We start from the raw sequence: 17,500 nt of genomic DNA, 5'->3' as shown, positions 1-17,500 counted from the left end.
CCACCACCACCATCATCATCATCACCATCATAATCATCATCATCAAAATTGTAACCACGTTTTTTTGTAGTAGTATAAGAATATAACTACTGTTTTTTAAATATATCTTTTCTCTCCACGACATACAGCAATTAATTTTGTCTCAGTCCTTATAATCACCCTCACAAAACTTTCAAAGCTTCAAGTGCGGCTATGTGGTCTAGTGGTATGACACTCGCGTTCGGATTGAAATTATATGTCCAGGGTTCGAGTCCCGCTATCTGTGGCGCATAGTTGATTCCTTGGTAAAAGTCTATTTACTCACATTCTCTCAGTGTACTTAGATACAGCACTTTCTCTATCTGAAACAAATTGCATTATCGTTTAATTCTCTCCTTACCGATCATTTTCAGTTTTTTCCCCAAAATGGCGGGCTTTCCCAGCAGAAAAATGGTGTTTATTTGAAACTCAAACAATCTCTCTACAAAACAACTTTTTGTTCTTAGTTGTTAATTATTAATTCAACAAGGAACATTGCGATGTACAAAATAAATCTGAATAAGAAGAATGTATATTATTGTGTCATGTACAAAATAAATCTGAATAAGAAGAATGTATATTATTGTGTCATGTACAAAATAAATCTGAATAAGAAGAATGTATATTATTGTGTCATGTACAAAATAAATCTGAATAAGAAGAATGTATATTATTGTGTCATGTACAAAATAAATCTGAATAAGAAGAATGTATATTATTGTGTCAACAAGAGATGAAGTGAGTAGGAAAGTGCCAGAAGGCAAAAGAGAATAAAAAAATTTTCGCGGCGGTGATGGGGGTTTGAACCTGCGACCTTACTGGTACAACAACGCTGCCTGGCCGGTGAGAGCGTGACTCTACCGTATGCGCTATCCACGATCCCAAAAAAAGATCGTCTCTAACTCAGGTCATTATTAGAGCTCGCACTCTCTCTCTCTCTCTCTCTCTCTCTCTCTCTCTCTCTCTCTCTCTCTCTCTCTCTCTCTCACCGACTATTATTATTGTGTCATAACAAATGTGAAGATTTTGCTGTAGGTGGTAAGGAGAGGGTTAATATTAGGTGTCATGTCTCGTCCTATATGTTAAGTGCTGAGGTTGGTTAGGGATTCATTGTACAGAGCTTTGATCACGTTTAGTGCGGCTTTTTGGTCTTGTGGTATGACACTCGCTTTCGGATCGGAAGGTCCTGGGTTCGAGCCTCGCACTCGGCGCATAGTTGAGTCCTTGGAAAAGGCTCTTTACTCACATTCTCTCACCGTGCTCAGGTGTAAAACAAGTACCTGGCCGTTAACAGCGTTGTCTTAGTCCGAAAAATTGTAATATCGCCTAACAGGCGGCATGTCCCGTCCTACATGTTAAATGTTGTTGTTGACCAGGGACCCCTTGTAAAGCGCTTTGAGCACATTTAGTGGATATTGCGCTATATAAAGCTCAATTTAATTTAGTGTATATTGCGCTTTATAAATGTTCAAGAAGAAGGACTACTCGTGGAACAGGACGAAGCCCCACTGTGTACGACTTCGTGGTATAGTGGAATGACACTGGGCCGCGACCTAAAGGTTCCTGGGTCGAGGTCCAGATGGTTGAGAGCAGCGTCAAGTTTTGTCATCGAAGAACGCTTTTTCGTTTTTTAAAAGGAACGAAATTTACCTTTTTTTTTTGGTGATCACTTCTTACTAAAAAGTATAGATAGTGTGCGCTAGGCTAAGAAGCTCACAACATTGCCATCCGGAAGTATTAACGGACCAACACCCAAAACTCTGCGTAACCTAAAACGTGTATAGTCTGGATAATACGGTTTAGTGAAAATTACTCATAAACGCGGATGGCAAAAAAAACAATAACAAAGACCTGAGTGACGTCAACTTAATTCTATCTATATCTATCGGAAGTGTGGATGTAACCAATCCTTCGAAGGACTAATAATGATTAGATTGCATATGAATCATAAGGTGACATAACTATTTTAGTAGCAGAATGTATAGTCAGATTATTAAGATTATGGGACGTTAAACAGCGGCTATGTGGTCTAGTGGTATGACCCTCGCTTTCGGATCGGAAGGTCCTGAGTTCGAACCTTGCGCTCGGCGCATAGTTGAGTCCTTGGAAAAGGCTCTTTACTCACATTCTCCCTATCGTACTCAGGTGTCAAATGAGTACCTGGCCGTTAACAGCGTTGACTTTGTCCGAAAAATTGTTATATCGCCTAACAGGCGTCATGTCCCGTCCTACATGTTAAATGTTGCTATTGACCATATGGACCCCTTGTAAAGCGCTTTGAGCACATTTAGTGGATATTGCGCTATATAAAGCTCAATTTTAGAATTTTAGAATTTTTAAACAGCGAGGATGGATTATCTTTTTTGACCACTAGCCATAGATATATAATATCTATGCCACTAGCATATATTTAGACTAGAAAATAAGATGCCATCACTCTAAAATCCAGAAGATCAATAGGGTTCAACAGTCGTGACGCCAATTCCCTCGTAATGACGCATACTAACTGGTTCTAAACTATCGGAACAATGGCGGACGCCGTTATCTCCACCACCGACGTTATGAAATACTTCTCCGACGAGCATACGAGTGTATCCAGAGGAGAAACTCATTATAAACCTGATCATGTTTTGACTTTTGTACATTCTGATCACATGACATATGAAAAAGTTCTAGCCAGCATGAAAAATAAAGAGTACCGATTTTCTTTGTCTAGAACCAAGCCGCTGGTTGCTGGGCAGACGTCACATCAGACTATTGAATCCTATTACACACGGTACGAATTCAGTGTTCCGGAAGAGTGGTTTTACCCTGATCGGATCCAGTTTTTTTTAATTTACGCTTTTATGTTGTCTATCTTTGGCAATCGTTGACAATCGATGGTCCCTTCCAGATCATAATGATATGAAAGAGGGTTTTCCCGATTTACAACCACCGGAGTAAACAGGATCCCTCAAAGGTGTGTAATGTGTAATGTGTTACATTTCTAAACAAAAAGCAGCACATAGAGTTTGACAAACACAGGGACTGTGACATATTATTTATAGTTTTGTTCTACATAACCAGTGAGTTCATATTCTATTCTTGTTTTGAGCCAAGTATCTATAGATAGAACGAAATTGACGATACTCAGCTTTTTGTTATTGTCAGCCATTTTATGAGTAGTTGTCACTACATTACATAAATCAAACTATAAACGTTCGAGTGTACACATAGTTTTATGTGTTTGTCCGTTATATTTACAGATGGCAATATTGTGAGTTTCCTAGCCAAGCGGATGGACGAAATCAACGACTTGAGTGTGTGTCCCTAGCCATCGTTAACACACAGCCAGACACTAGAACCGTGGCCTTCGTAAAGTTATGGCCTGATACTGACCAAAAATGACGTCAAAATGCCAGTCTTTTGCCACAAAAGAAAACAAATCGTGAGTTGTATTCAATAGTACAACCAATGAAATAACTTGTTTCCATGAGCACTACTAACGACAACTCACTAAGCGGTACAAAAAACAAATAATGACGTCAAACTGCCAGTCCTTTTGGATTTTAGTTAATGATGGCTACGGTGTGTCACGGATTGATGCTGTGCTTTTTGTTTTAAAAACCCCACAACAGCTGCAAGCCGGATATAATGTACTAACACACAAAACAATGTGTAACCTTAAACGTTTATCGTCTAACCAATACAATTTAGTGAGAACTACTCATAAAAATGCCTGGCTAAAAACAATCACAAAGACCTGAGTGACGTCATTTTCGTTCCTTCTATAGATAGAATGCGCTTGGCCAAGGAGTTCACAACATTGCCATCCGGAAGTATAACGGACCAACACACAAACTCTGTGTAACCATGAACGTTTATAGTCAGGTTAATACAGTTCAGTGAGAACAACTCACAAACGCGGATGGCAAAAACAATAACAAAGGCCTGAGTGACGTCATCTTCGAACTATCTATAGATAGTTCGAAGATGACGTCACTCGAGTCCTTGTTATTGTTTTTTGCCATCCACGTTTATGAGTAGTTCTCACTTAACTGTATTATCCAAACTATAAAAGATCATGGTTACACCGAGTTTTGTGTGTTGGTCCGTTATACAATGATGGCAATGTTGTGAGCTAATACGCCAAGCGCATACTAGCTATAGATCGTATGCAGATGACGTCACTCAGGCCTTTGTTATTGTTTTTGCCACCCGCGTTTGTGAGTTGTTCTCAATAAACTGTATTAACCAGACTATAAGAGTTCATGGTTACACAGAGTTTGTGTGTTGGTCCGTTATACTTCCGGATGGCAATGTTGTGAACTCCTTGGCCAAGCGCATTCTATCTATAGAAAGAACTATTGTTATTGTTACACCGAAATATGAAGTTTGATTTACTTCTTCCAGCGTCTGTCCATGCAAGGTATAATTATGCTGGTAAGTCGTGTGACGGCAAGACATTTGAATTACTGAGCACTTGTTGGGATTGACCATAGCCATCGGTAACTTATAGATCGTATGCGCTTGGCTAAGAAGCTCATAACATTGCCATCCGGAAGTATAACGGACCAACACACAAAACTGTGTGTATCCATGAACGTTTATAGTCGGGTTAATACAGTTCAGTGAGCATTACTCATGAACGCGGATGGCAAAAACAATAACAAAGACCTGAGTGACGTCATCTTCGAACTATCTATAGCCTGACACTTAAAACCCACTAAGACTCATGCTTCGACGTCATTTTAGGCTTGTGGACCTCCTAGTCTTTAGTAGTGGTCAAGGAAACAAGTGAATACAAGTCACGATTTCTTTTTCTTTTGTGGCCAAGGACCGGTCTTTAGACATCATTTGTTGGTCAGTGTTAGGCCGTAGCCATCGATTTCTTATAGCCTGACACTGGAACCCACAGGGACTTATAGTTTGACGTCATTTTTTAGGTTTGTGCAGCGTCTAGTGAGCTGTCCTTTGTAGTGGTCAAGGAAACAAGTGATTCCATTTGTTGAACTATTGAATACAACTCAAATTTTGTTTTCTTTAGTGGCCAAAGTCTTGTCTTTTGACTCTACTTTTTGGTCAGTGTCAGGCTATAAGTTACGGTGAGGCTATGAGTTTACAATGCCTATGATGGCTAGACGGGTTGACAGACATTTTCCACTGCTACTCCCTTGTCGCCAACTTCTCGGGGTCTTGTTCTTATTGAATTTGGTTTAAAGTGTCTTTCATATTATTGTGACAAGCTGTATTATCTGCAAAGAGTCTTGTTACAGAATTTAGGCCTAAGGGTATGCCAGTTATGAATAGCAGGAACATTAGCGGGTCAAGTACGGAGCCTTGTGATATGCCAGACTCAAATGGAATATTAGGGGATTTTTTTTACACCTACTAAGACATTTTCAAGAATATTTAAAAGATGATTCTTTTTTAAAAAAAAATCTAATTTTAGTGCAATGCAACGCTTAACATTTGACATTACAAAATATTATGTAAACTTGATAACATTGATTACGCGTTACTATTATGGAGAGGAGTAGGATAATATTATTTTTGTCATTCAATCTTTTGGATTTTTGATTTCAGCTGTTTAAAGTGAACCGAAAGAAATCGACTGCTCTTTGAAATAAATAAAAGGATTTAATAAATTTAAATGAGGAGAGACGATCGTAGTCATTGAATATAAATCAACAAAACAACTTTATAATAATAAAAACCTACTACCTATACCATCCAAGTGATAAAAATGACAACTCCGTATAGCATGAAGCATGCGACCCCAGAATGTTAAGTAATCCACGAGGGTGGAGATAATTCTGAACAACTTCATGAACGTTGTGTTAAAAACCCTGGCCATCTCAAATTTATACCAGCTAACGAATTTTCAAGAGAACACATGCCTGAAGAAATACAAACAGACGAAGCCTTTAACCTTATCAAGTTGTATATGGAGAGGACTGTGAGGGTTGTAGTAAAATACACCAGCCCAAATCGGCCGGCTACGTATCCGTATAGCAGTGCACCTTATCCTTATATCGATATCAAGGGGAGCAAACGTGCAGTCAGATGTGGAACAGGCGTCCTGACTCCAGGCTTGTTCTACAAGGACTTCCAGTTTAGACATATCAAGAATCAACCGTGTCCGTGTCCCGTATGCACTAACACCACCACCACCACCACCACCACCACCAACAACAACAACAACAGCAGCAATAACAGTAGCAGCAACAGCGGGTGCAGTAGCATTAACACCATCAGTAACCACAGCAGCAATGTTGAATTTGAAGAAACAGCCATGGAATACGTAATCGTAAATATCACCACCGCAGCCCACGTGATATATGACGACTTGGAGGCGAAATGTGCCGAGTTCGAGCTATTCTACGACTGTGAGCAAAGTCGGGATAAAGTCAAATCTGTCTATGGGGTGGGACTGTGTGAAATATACGAAGCTGTGCCCAGATCTCATTTGGACAGGGTTACCGTAAAATGCGTCACTCATGATCCTGAATTGATGCTGATTCTGAAGGATCTTGAGCCACCAAAATTAAAGATTCATATGGGGGTTTATTCGAGTCTGGAAGATTTCGGGGTGATAGTATCCCATCCCCATGGTAGAAGCAAGCGTGTAACGATTGGTCGCATCACTTCCCGGCTTTTCTCAAATTCTGACGGAGATGACTCGCATGGACTTATAAAACATTGGTTAAGTTATACCTTCAAACCAGGAACCAAATGGCGCATATCTTCTATCAACGCCTGCGTTAAAGACAAAGATCCGTCAATTCTAGGATACTTACATCAGCTTTTTGGTTCTCCGCGAGATGACTGTTCACGGCTCACTGATCTTGGACGAGAATTTATTTTGGAAAAAGAGTGTTTAGCAACGATCCCGTTCCAATGCCAGGTTGATGATAGTATGTCTTTGTTTCATCGCATAGCAAATGGTTGGGCCCTATTTTCTCCAGGAACAAAACTCAAATTTGACGGAGGAAGTGAGTGTGAAATTTTACCAGGTCAGGAAGTGGAATTCGAGAACATTACCAACGTGCTACCAGTGATATGGGGTGAAAGTTCATGTTTAACCTATGACATCGCAACATGTCCAGGCTCAAGCGGCTCAGCTATCCTGTCTTCTGAGCGTGGAACGTACCGTTTGTACCACAGCGGCGCTGTACGTAATGGATTGAGTCAAAGCACTCTCTTCCATTTTTAATTTTGATTTTTTTTTTTCTAAATGTGAGTTATTACATATAGTCCATTAACCGTTTTTAAGGCGCTTCACAAGTGGTTCCAAGCCAACACCCAACACTTAAGAAGAAAGATGTCTGTAAGCATTGAGGAGAAAAGATCTTCGTCAGAGGCACATTTCGTGCCATCCCTAATTTGATTTGTCAACACCGTTTCGTCACTTTGATTTTTAAAAAAAATTGATCTTTTATATAGCGCAATAGCAACTAAACGTGCTCAAAGCGCTTTACAAGGGGTCCCTGGTCAACAGCAACAATTAACACTTAGGACGGGGCATGACGCCTGTTAGACGGTATAACAATTTTTTAGACAGACAACGCTGTTAACGGCCAGGTACTCATTTTACACTTGAGTACGGTGAGAAAATGTGAGTAACGAGCCTTTTCCAAAGGGCATTTTATCGGGCTGTACCTTGTGCTTAGAATTGAATTAAAGGGGCAGCGTGGCTCAGCGGTACGGTCAAAGACCCCACCCAGACCAGAAAGGGGAATATGACCTCCTTGCCCGCTATGGGAGGACTAAAGATCCCATCCTTGCTCCTCTAATATATTTTGAATTCATTGTTTTTTTAAAGGGTTTTACGGCGCTTGCAACACATTTAGCTCACATCAGCGCCAGTAAAAAGGAAGAAAATTGGATAGTAAAAACAGTCTAGATGCACGATTAAAAGGACTTGAGGAAAAAGTAAGACAAAGGAGAATGGTTCAAATAAAGAACACATGTAGATTCCAAGAGCAAACTATCGGTGTACTTAGTTTGAGATCACCTATAAGTTTCACCTAGACACAATCACAAGATCCCACTAAGAGGAATTCACTCAAATGTTTACAAACCATATGTTTAAAAAAAATAACAGTAAATTAAATGTAACAACTCAACAACTCGTGTTATGGAATAAAACAATTTTAATTCATTGATAGAACAGTATCAGGATTCAAATTATTTACAAAATTACATGATTCAATCAGTACGTAACAATTGGTAGCAGTTCAATCCATCTAAGTAACAGGAGTCAAAATAATCCTAAAATCATAGGAAGCCCTAAACATATAGAAAAACACTGTGTTATCTTTCACAATCAACACAAGTCAAAAGTGAAAACCAAAAACACATTTAAAAAAATACAAAGAACGCTTCGAGCTCAAATTCCTTCTTCAGCCCAGATCAAAATACCAAAAAAGAATTTCCATCGTTGGCTGAAGATGGGTTTTGAGTGCGAAACGGACGTTGTTAATGTTGCATACTTTGTGCTTTTCTTGAGAAGCTTATATTCATTTTTTTTTTGTTCACTTAAAACATGTTCACACGAAAGAACGGTGACAAGGCAGACAATATCACGACATGACTGACAGACATCTTGGTTGGAATCGAGCTGGCATTTGTACCAAAATATTCTTTTTTTTTAACACTGCTAAAATTAATTAAATGTTTAACAAACGTTCAATGGACTGAGTCATCTAATTTGGTTCAAAAATGAACCTATTTTTTTTAAAAATATATTTTTGGGGTCTACCCTTAGTGATTTAAAACACCTCAATTGAATAAATAATCAAGATAGATAATAATTGGCTGATTCTGTCTTAATAATTTATTAAGTTGCCTCCCTTATATCAGAAACTGAAAGGATTATGCTTTCCGCTGAAATAGCACCTCACCGTGTCCTTTGAGGAGTGCCAGTGCACAATCTGAGCAATATGTTTAAACTTAAGGGCATGTAAACCACTTTAAAAATTAAAAAATAACGAAAATTTGGCCATATGAACGTCAAACTGGTAATAATCCTTTTCAGTTTAGCAAGAATATGGAGATTAGCGTTTCTAGGTTGTAGAGAATTTGTTGAAAATAAGAAAGAGGGTAAATAGACAATACGTTCTACATTTCAGTGTTTTGAACACACACACTTTCCATGATAATGGTATCATATCTCTATGACTGAAATTATGACAACCAAAGAACAATGGTGTCAATATACCCTTAACTGTAGGTATGGATGGACATTCTCCAAATTCAAATGAAAGCCAAAAATGATATACCATAATATTACTAACAAATACTATAACGTACTCCGAACAATATAATTAAGAGGGATGTTTTGTTTGTTTTTAAGGGTTTTACGGCGCTTGCAACACATTAAGGTCATACCAGCGTCAGTAAAAAGGAAGAAAATGTGATAGTAAAAAGTTCCAGAATTACAGTAAAGCATCCAAGAAAAAGGAAGACAAAGGGGAATTGGTTCAAATAAGAAACAGGTGTAGATTCCAAAAGCACTCTATCAAAGTACTTAGTTTGAGATCACTAAAAGTCTCATCCAGACACAAGCACAGGTTCCCGCTAAGAGGAACACACTCAAATGTTTTACAAATCATATATAATATAAAGAATGCATAATACAGTGCATAACAGAGAGATGATTAACAATGAAAAAAATATCATCTCCCAAAACTAACTATACATTTGACTGTTTCCCTCTCAGCCAGGGCATCTGGCCAGGACCAGGACAAAACCAAGTAATGTCATTCCAAGACAAAGACAGAAAGCATGTTAGAAAACAGATATAAGGGGATAGAAGACACAATATGTACCCCCCTGCCCACTATGGGAGGTCAGGAACCCCACCCAGGATGCCTCGGTATCATCAATAAGAAACGTCGTTACTACAGCGATGCTCAAGACTTGCCAAATGATTAGTATTAGTATGTACCATCAGACTCACTCCATCTCTATATTATTTAGACCCAGAATGGAGCATGTTTTGTTATTATGAAAATTTATACTATTAATTTATGAGCTAAATAATTCTATGTTACTGAGTGACATTATGAGTGGACTAAAATGAAAAAAAAAATGTAAGCGCTAACATTTGTTTTCTATATTTCAACGTTAAAATGACCTATCTTAAATTCAAAGCTTTAAAAATAAAAGAAAAACCAATAGGAATTATACCTATAGTAATATCAAATGCTATAATATTACTGTCATGTGTTATATAACATATAAAAATATTTTTTTATAAAAAAACTAGAAAAAAAAAACTAACAACAAAAACAAACAAATAAAAACAATTAACAAACCACATAGTTAAACTTGAAACAGAATCACTCAAGAGATATTAATACCTCTTACACAAGTAAGAGCATGTTTGACTTTTATAAATACTTACATCTTATCACAGATAGTACGACTCGTTTCATTTCATTTTCTTCCACAGATTGGGAAAATCGTCAATATTAATAATTTACTCATTTAATAAAAAAAAAAACCTATGAAAAAAAACAAAACCCCAAAAAAAACCCCACAAAAAAACCCCCCAAAAATCCTGAAACTTCCAATTTAAAAAGTCTAATATAAAAAGCTAAAAATGGAAACAAACAAACAAAAAACAAACCCAACTTAATAAAAAAACAAGAATCCCCCCCCCCCCCCCTCCCCACCACGCACAAAAATCATAAAGTAAAATCAAATCATAGCTTTACTGGAAGCCCAGCTACATTCTCCTACCCTACAACCCACCCACCCCCATCCCTGAATTCCCACTATCCATTGTTTGTGACCAAAAGCATCAAACAGATATAATTATTATTATTATGTCCAAGTGAAACGGGTGTCTGAAAATGTGAATTTCAAATTAAAATGATCCGAAATGAATAACGACAATAGTGAAATGGATTAGAAGCGTCAACTTAATTTACAGACACAGGTTTCCCTTAGTCAACAAACATTCATCCGTTCATCGTGCTTTGTTGACAAAGAGGAAAGCCGAAACGTCCACATATTCTGTCTTTGTAAATTAAATCCAGGCTTCTACTTCTAATCCTTTTTATTATTGTCATTTATTTCTGCCAGTAACGTATGAAATTCCAGGTTCGGTATACTTAAACGAAATGATTTTTTTTTCTACTTAATATAACACGCGTTAACTCGACCAAGGTGATATAATTTAAAGTAAAAGTGAAAGTAGTCCTTCAGATCCATTAGGCCCACGAATCCGGAGTTTATCCTGCTTTCAATAGAGGGAAACGAACAATAGAAATTGCTTGTTACCCTTTGGATAGGACGCAAGTCTGTCACAAAGTACTTTCCACCTGATCTAACCAACCCAGCAACCCAATCATATATTGCCGGATAGACAGGGGGGAATCAGAAGAAAAAAAATTAAAAACCAAGACTTCATCCGGGATCGATCTCTGTCCCGATGGGTATGAAATGAGTGCTCTACCAACTGAGCTATTGGTACCACTGGTCATATTGTTGACTACAATAAATTCACTTTCCAACATCCATATCACTTAGAACATAACGTTTTAAGATATTAAAAAAAAAAAACAAAAAAAAAGAAGAAAATTGAGACTAGAGAAGAACATTTCAGGACCAATTAATGCCATCATATGGTAAAAGGATGTAAGTTGTAAGTCCCAACGTAAACAAAAATGAGCTATTTATAATGCTATGGGAATCCCCATTTCACGGTGAACAATACTATCTGGATCCGTGTAGTAATGCTCAATATTAATTGAATGTAGACGTCTAAGCTTCAATTTAATATACGAAAACAGATCAAATGGACCCAAAATGCCCATTATCGTATACTAAATTGAAGCTTAAATTCAATTTCACATTGTTATTTATGTGCAATAATATAACACTATCATCAGAATTACAAAATGTTGAAATTGAAACATAAGACAATTCCTTAAAATTTCAAACATATCTCCGACCATAGCTCAAAGTTAACCCCATGTTGTTTACGTCCTTTTATCATAAAATGGTAGAATATATAGAGGTCACAAATATCAAAGAGAAAAACTTTTTTAAAAAAAGATTTAAACGTTGATGGCCCTGGAAATTCAAATATAACAGTCACAACAATCAATGAGATGGTTATTCATGCGTTGATTTTAAATGTGATTCAGTTGTGAAATGATTTAAAGGACATTATATTGTTACAGAGGACCTGATTCAACAGACATGTTTTGATTCCAAGAGAAAAATTGAGACCCCTCATTCACATGTCAGCACCTTGCATTTCATGAAATCTTGGCTGTACAATGAACACCCATAGCGGCCAACTTTTCAAAGAGCTAAAACTGGACACACCAACGCACAATACTGTCATGACCCAAAACAGCAGTTAGTTTGGACTACTATTAAAATAACTTAATCTAGATTTTGAGATTTTTTTTTCTGTTCATTGTTTTAATTTACTAGACAAAAAAAAACCACATAATTTTGGGACATGCAAGGGGCATTTCCATACACATAAACAGTACATTTTATTTTTTAAAAATATTTTCTCAGATTACGAAATTGGGACAGTTGGCCGCTATGAACACCCAATGTTTCTTATAATATATGGAGCCGAGGTTGAAGTGAAAACTGGCCTGCTAGAAACTCTGGATTGTAAAATGTATTGGAACAAAAATGAATAAAAGTAACAGCTTTTTTTTTTTTTTACAAAAAGAAGAAAATACTCCTTACAGGACTCTTCCTAAAGAATAACTGGTTTAATTGATTTAATCAATGGCTGAAGAAGGATTTTGAGCCCGAAACGTTGCGTGTTAAGTATTTTGCTCTTATATTAACATTTTTTATTCATTCATTTTTGTTCAATACATTTTATATATCCAAGGTTTATTGCAATGTCACTTGATCCTCGACAAACTGTCTTCGAACATTGTTTATAAAAAAAAGCTTTAAGAGATTGAAAGACCATTAATAACTTCTTTCCAGAATTTCATTTTTTTTTTTTAAAAGAGAGAATATGAAATTTACATAATCTCGCATGAAATTTGATTCTGAAAAAAAAACCAACAAAATATGCATGGCAATTTGAGTCAGCTCTGACATTTGAACAGTTTTATAATCCTCCAATGTCCGTAGCCATTATTCCTGTAAAAGCAACTAAGTCAGAATTGTCATTGCCAGGCATAATTGTAATTGTATTCTTAGTTCCACTTAAAACGTGGTCGGGGCAAAAACGTTCAAATCCTTTTTAGAGATTTCCACTTTCTCGGCACTGTCGGATGTAATACCCAACCAGGTACCAAACTGCCGAGTCCTGGACAAAAACCCGAATCCTGATGAAGAGAATGAAGAATTTGAGGAGCTGGAATCAACGGAATCACACTTGCTGCTGTCACTGTTCAGAATAGCCGATTTGGGTTGAGATGGTAGCATTGCACTCGATTGTTCTGAATCGTTTTGGACAGAATAAACGTCAATGTATTGAGAGTTATCTTGAAGTTTTTGAAACTTTGGACACGATTTGGATGGGGTTAAGGTAGGCGGAGAATTTTGCGTCACCCCGTTGTCAACCTGTTGTGGATTTCCTCCTCGACTCCCCACCATCTTGCTGAGGATACTTCTCTGTACTGGGAAACTAGGTTTTTGTTTTGGAAAGTCTATCCTTGCTTTAACGGTGCCAGCAGGGGCAATTGCAGTAGAAGCGTTTGAACTGGATGAGATATCTGACGCAACCTCTTTATCGTTATTCGTGGGAATTGAAAATCCAACGACGTTGCGTTTGGGTGAGAGATTAGCTAGCAGATCAGGAGATGATCTTCTGCGAGCATAACGGCTGTCTTTTACAGAATTTTGAAATTTCTTCAGCAGAACAATGTCGTCCTGGTGAGGTCCGTCCACAGAGGATTCCTGTTGATTTTCAGAGTCTGAGTCACAGGACTTGCCCTGGGGTTTGGAATATCGTCTGCTGAGCTTGGGACTGATGTGAGGTTGTGCGCTTACTTTGTGTTTTACGACTGCCTCCGTGATAGGAATATAGAGAGGTTTGGATTGCTTCTGTTTGACGACAGTGCTCTTGTCTATGGTAATCGGATCAGATAAAGTGGACACGACAGCGTTAAAGATGCACCTGGTCTGATCTGGCATAGTGGCTCTCAGGTGTTGTACTGTAAAATAGATTTTAAAAAACATCAAATTAAGCATTGAAAAATTTAGAGAGAGAGAGAGAGAGAGAGAGAGAGAGAGAGAGAGAGAGAGAGAGAGAGAGAGAGAGAGAGAGAGAGAGAGAGAGAGAGAGAGAGACAGAGAGAGAGAGAGAGAGAGAGTGAGTTAATATAGCAATGATCATCCTAACAGCCTATCCCTCTCTATGGATACTCGATTCAAAATTAGTATGGATATCAGTTTAACTTCACTTCCATTGTCATTGAAACGTCCATCTTGTTTTGTTATTTTGTATTACGGTGCTTGCAACACATTAAGGTCATATCAGCGCTAGTGAAAAGGAAGAAAATTGGATAGTAAAAAAGTTATAGAATTACAATTAAAGCACCCAAGAAAATGTAAGACAAGGGAGAATTGGGTCAAATAGGGAACAGATGTAGATTCCAAGAGCACACGATCAAAGTACTTAGTTTAAGATCACCTAAAAGTCTCATCTCGACACAAGCACACGAGGAGGAATACACTCAAATGTTTACAAATCATATATAATACATAGACAAAACATTATGCAGCACATAACAGAGAGATGGTTTACAAGACAAAAATAGCATTTCTCAAAACAAACATTTGACTGTTTCACTCTCAGCCAGGGCATAACAAAACTGAGTTAACTCAATCCAAGACAAAAACAGAAAGCAAGTTGGAAAACAGATATAGGGGGATAGAAGACACGGTAAATGCCTCCCTGCCCAGTATGGAAAGTCAGGAACAACCACGCCTATCGTAATAATAATATAGGTAGTACACATATGAAAAGATCAATGCCATTATAAATCACGGGCTACATACAACTTGTATTACAAGCACTACATTCTCGTCTTCTTCAAAAGCGAAAGTAGAGCCCACATTAGCTGAAAACCAAAAGCACTATTTGAAAATGTATACCAAAATTGTGATCCCAAAACCAAAGCAAACGATATAAAGTAAATCCAATCCCACCACCCGTTCAGCACGAACACATTCACCTACAAGACGTCTGCCGCTGAATAATGAGGGCGATATTTTCAGTTTGGCGAAAACAAACGTTTGTTTTTGTCGAGATACTTCAAAAACAACAATGCCTGGGCTATAAATAGATCGCATTAATCTAAATCCCACAATTCACGTAATAACGAAATACCGACACACATGTCGTTACTGTAAATCTATGGTCGTGACAGACACAGTCAGTCAGGACAAACCGACTCCATAACTTTATTGAGTAACAACGGTCAATAGTGAAGTAAGTGCACTTTTGTAAACTGCCCGTACAAAGTCAGAGAACAAACGTATGTATCTAAAAAGTTGGTCAGAAAGCTCGTCCTTCAAACATCGATCGATTTAAATGACCCTCATCTTGGCAACAACAAAAAAAAAAAAACAACAATCAAAACCCTCAAATCTGAGACTTTGATTCAAGTCCCAGATTTGAGAGTTTTTGACAAGATGCGAGTCAGTTAAATCGATCGATATTCGAAGGACGAGTTTTCTGGTCAAAATGTTAAATACATGTTTTGTTTTTAAATAGGCGGAATAGCAAGTGAGAATATGTAGTTTTTCCCCAGACCATACCTGCCAACTCATAGTGATAAAAATGGGGATCAAACTTTAAAAAAAAAAAAAAAAAAAAAAAAATAAGAAAGAAAAAAGGTACACCCAAAGTCTGTTTGGCTATGGCACAATATCCGTATTGGTAAATTAAGAACAAAGAAAAAGGGTTGAAAGGCGAAAACAAACGTTTGTTTTTGTCGAGATACTTCAAAAACAACAATGCCTAGGCTATAAATAGATCGCATTAATCTAAATCCCACAATTCACGTAATAACGAAATACCGACACACATGTCGTTACTGTAAATCTATGGTCGTGACAGACACAGTCAGTCAGGACAAACCGACTCCATAACTTTGAGTAACAACGGTCAGTAGTGAAGTAAGTGCACTTTTGTAAACTGCCCGTACAAAGTCAGAGAACAAACGTATGTATCTAAAAAGTTGGTCAGAAAGCTCGTCCTTCAAACATCGATCGATTTAAATGACCCTCATCTTGGCAACAACAAAAAAAAAACAACAATCAAAACCCTCAAATCTGAGACTTTGCTTCAAGTCCCAGATTTGAGAGTTTTTGACAAGATGCGAGTCAGTTAAATCGATCGATATTCGAAGGACGAGTTTTCTGGTCAAAATGTTAAATACATGTTTTGTTTTTAAATAGGCGGAATAGCAAGTGAGAATATGTAGTTTTTCCCCAGACCATACCTGCCAACTCATAGTGATAAAAATGGGGATCAAACTTTAAAAAAAAAAAAAAAAAAAAAAAAAAAAAAATAAGAAAGAAAAAAGGTACACCCAAAGTCTGTTTGGCTATGGCACAATATCCGTATTGGTAAATTAAGAACAAAGAAAAAGGGTTGAAAGGCCAACATTGAACCCCCCCCCCCCCCCCCTAGGTAAACCCAAATTCTACGCCACTGTTTGGCTACGACACAATGGCTGATTTGGTTTTACCCGTATTGGTAAATTGAAAAACAAGAAAAGAAAAAGGACTGAAAGGCCAACATTGAAAAGTACCAATAAAAAAAAAAAGACAGAACAAAAAACACCCCCCCCCCCCCCAAAAAAAAAAAAAAAAAAAAAAAAAAAAAAAAAAAAAAAAAAAAAAAAAAAAAAAAAACAACAACAAAAAAAAACAAATACACAAAAACACCTCCAAAAAAAAAAAAAAGGAGTCGATCAAAAATAAATAAATAATAAAGAAAAAAGGCAAACCAAAAGTCTACGCCACTGTTTGGATAATTTGGTTTTACCCGTATTGGTAAATTAAAAAAAGAAAAAGGATTGAAAGCACAAACCAAAACAAACAAAAAAAGAAAAGAAAAGAAAAAAAAACCCCAAAAGAAATACACAAACACACACACAAACCCCAAACAAAACAAACTCGTTCTCCTCACTGACGCATTTAAATGTATTGCTATTTTCGTGGTTATATTTTATACCAGTCTTGAGTTATTCTACTGGTATTCAAATTCGCTGCTACAATGCAGAATACATAATATCGATGTGTGATCAATGTGTGAATGTGCGCGAGCACGCCAGAAGGGGAGAGGGCAGCGCGCGCTCTCTCTCTCTCTCTCTCTCTCTCTCTCTCTCTCTCTCTCTCTCTCTCTCTCTCTCTCTCTCTCTCTCTCTCTCTCTCTCTCTCTCTCTCTCCAACGGCCGTCCTTCGGCCCCGATTCGACTGCACTATCAATGGCTAGACTAATAACAACATGTGTTACATAATAATATCATGGTTACGTGATGATTAGAAC

At 37.4% G+C, this 17,500-nt stretch overlaps 2 protein-coding genes and 1 long non-coding RNA gene across 7 annotated transcripts in view; 2 read left to right on the top strand and 1 right to left on the bottom strand.

Annotated features, from left to right (window-relative positions):
• The window catches only part of LOC144977832 (uncharacterized), an 11,768-nt gene extending 11,082 nt beyond the window's left edge, over positions 1–686 (top strand). The window contains exon 4 of the long non-coding RNA XR_013646410.1: positions 1–686. This exon is cut by the window's left edge and continues 1,856 nt beyond it. This is a non-coding gene — a long non-coding RNA (uncharacterized LOC144977832).
• A 2,244-nt stretch (positions 687–2,930) lies between these two features.
• LOC144978531 (uncharacterized) lies at positions 2,931–9,152 on the top strand. 2 transcript variants are annotated; one of them, XM_078924719.1, is made up of 2 exons: positions 2,931–2,977; positions 5,584–9,152. In XM_078924719.1, the coding sequence occupies exon 2, from the start codon at positions 5,894–5,896 to the stop codon at positions 7,211–7,213; it is 1,320 nt and encodes a 439-aa protein (XP_078780845.1). In that variant the 5' UTR covers positions 2,931–2,977; positions 5,584–5,893; the 3' UTR covers positions 7,214–9,152. The 2 variants fall into 2 exon arrangements, with proteins under 2 accessions (XP_078780845.1, XP_078780844.1); XM_078924718.1 differs by having other exon boundaries at positions 2,946–3,083.
• Positions 8,136–17,500, bottom strand: part of LOC144978532 (uncharacterized) — a 40,867-nt gene continuing 31,502 nt past the window's right edge. For all 4 annotated transcript variants that reach the window (XM_078924721.1, XM_078924720.1, XM_078924723.1 and 1 more), the window contains one exon: positions 8,136–14,153. In XM_078924721.1, coding sequence (XP_078780847.1) covers positions 13,201–14,153 — 953 coding nt within the window. In that variant the 3' untranslated portion in view covers positions 8,136–13,200. The remainder of the gene's footprint in view (positions 14,154–17,500) is intronic.

Source organism: Berghia stephanieae, chromosome 8 (assembly GCF_034508935.2).
Source record: "Berghia stephanieae isolate SIO BIC M18660-M18661 chromosome 8, UCSD_Bste_1.3, whole genome shotgun sequence".
Lineage (NCBI taxonomy): Eukaryota > Metazoa > Mollusca > Gastropoda > Nudibranchia > Aeolidiidae > Berghia > Berghia stephanieae.
This window is presented reverse-complemented; position numbering and strand designations above follow the sequence as displayed.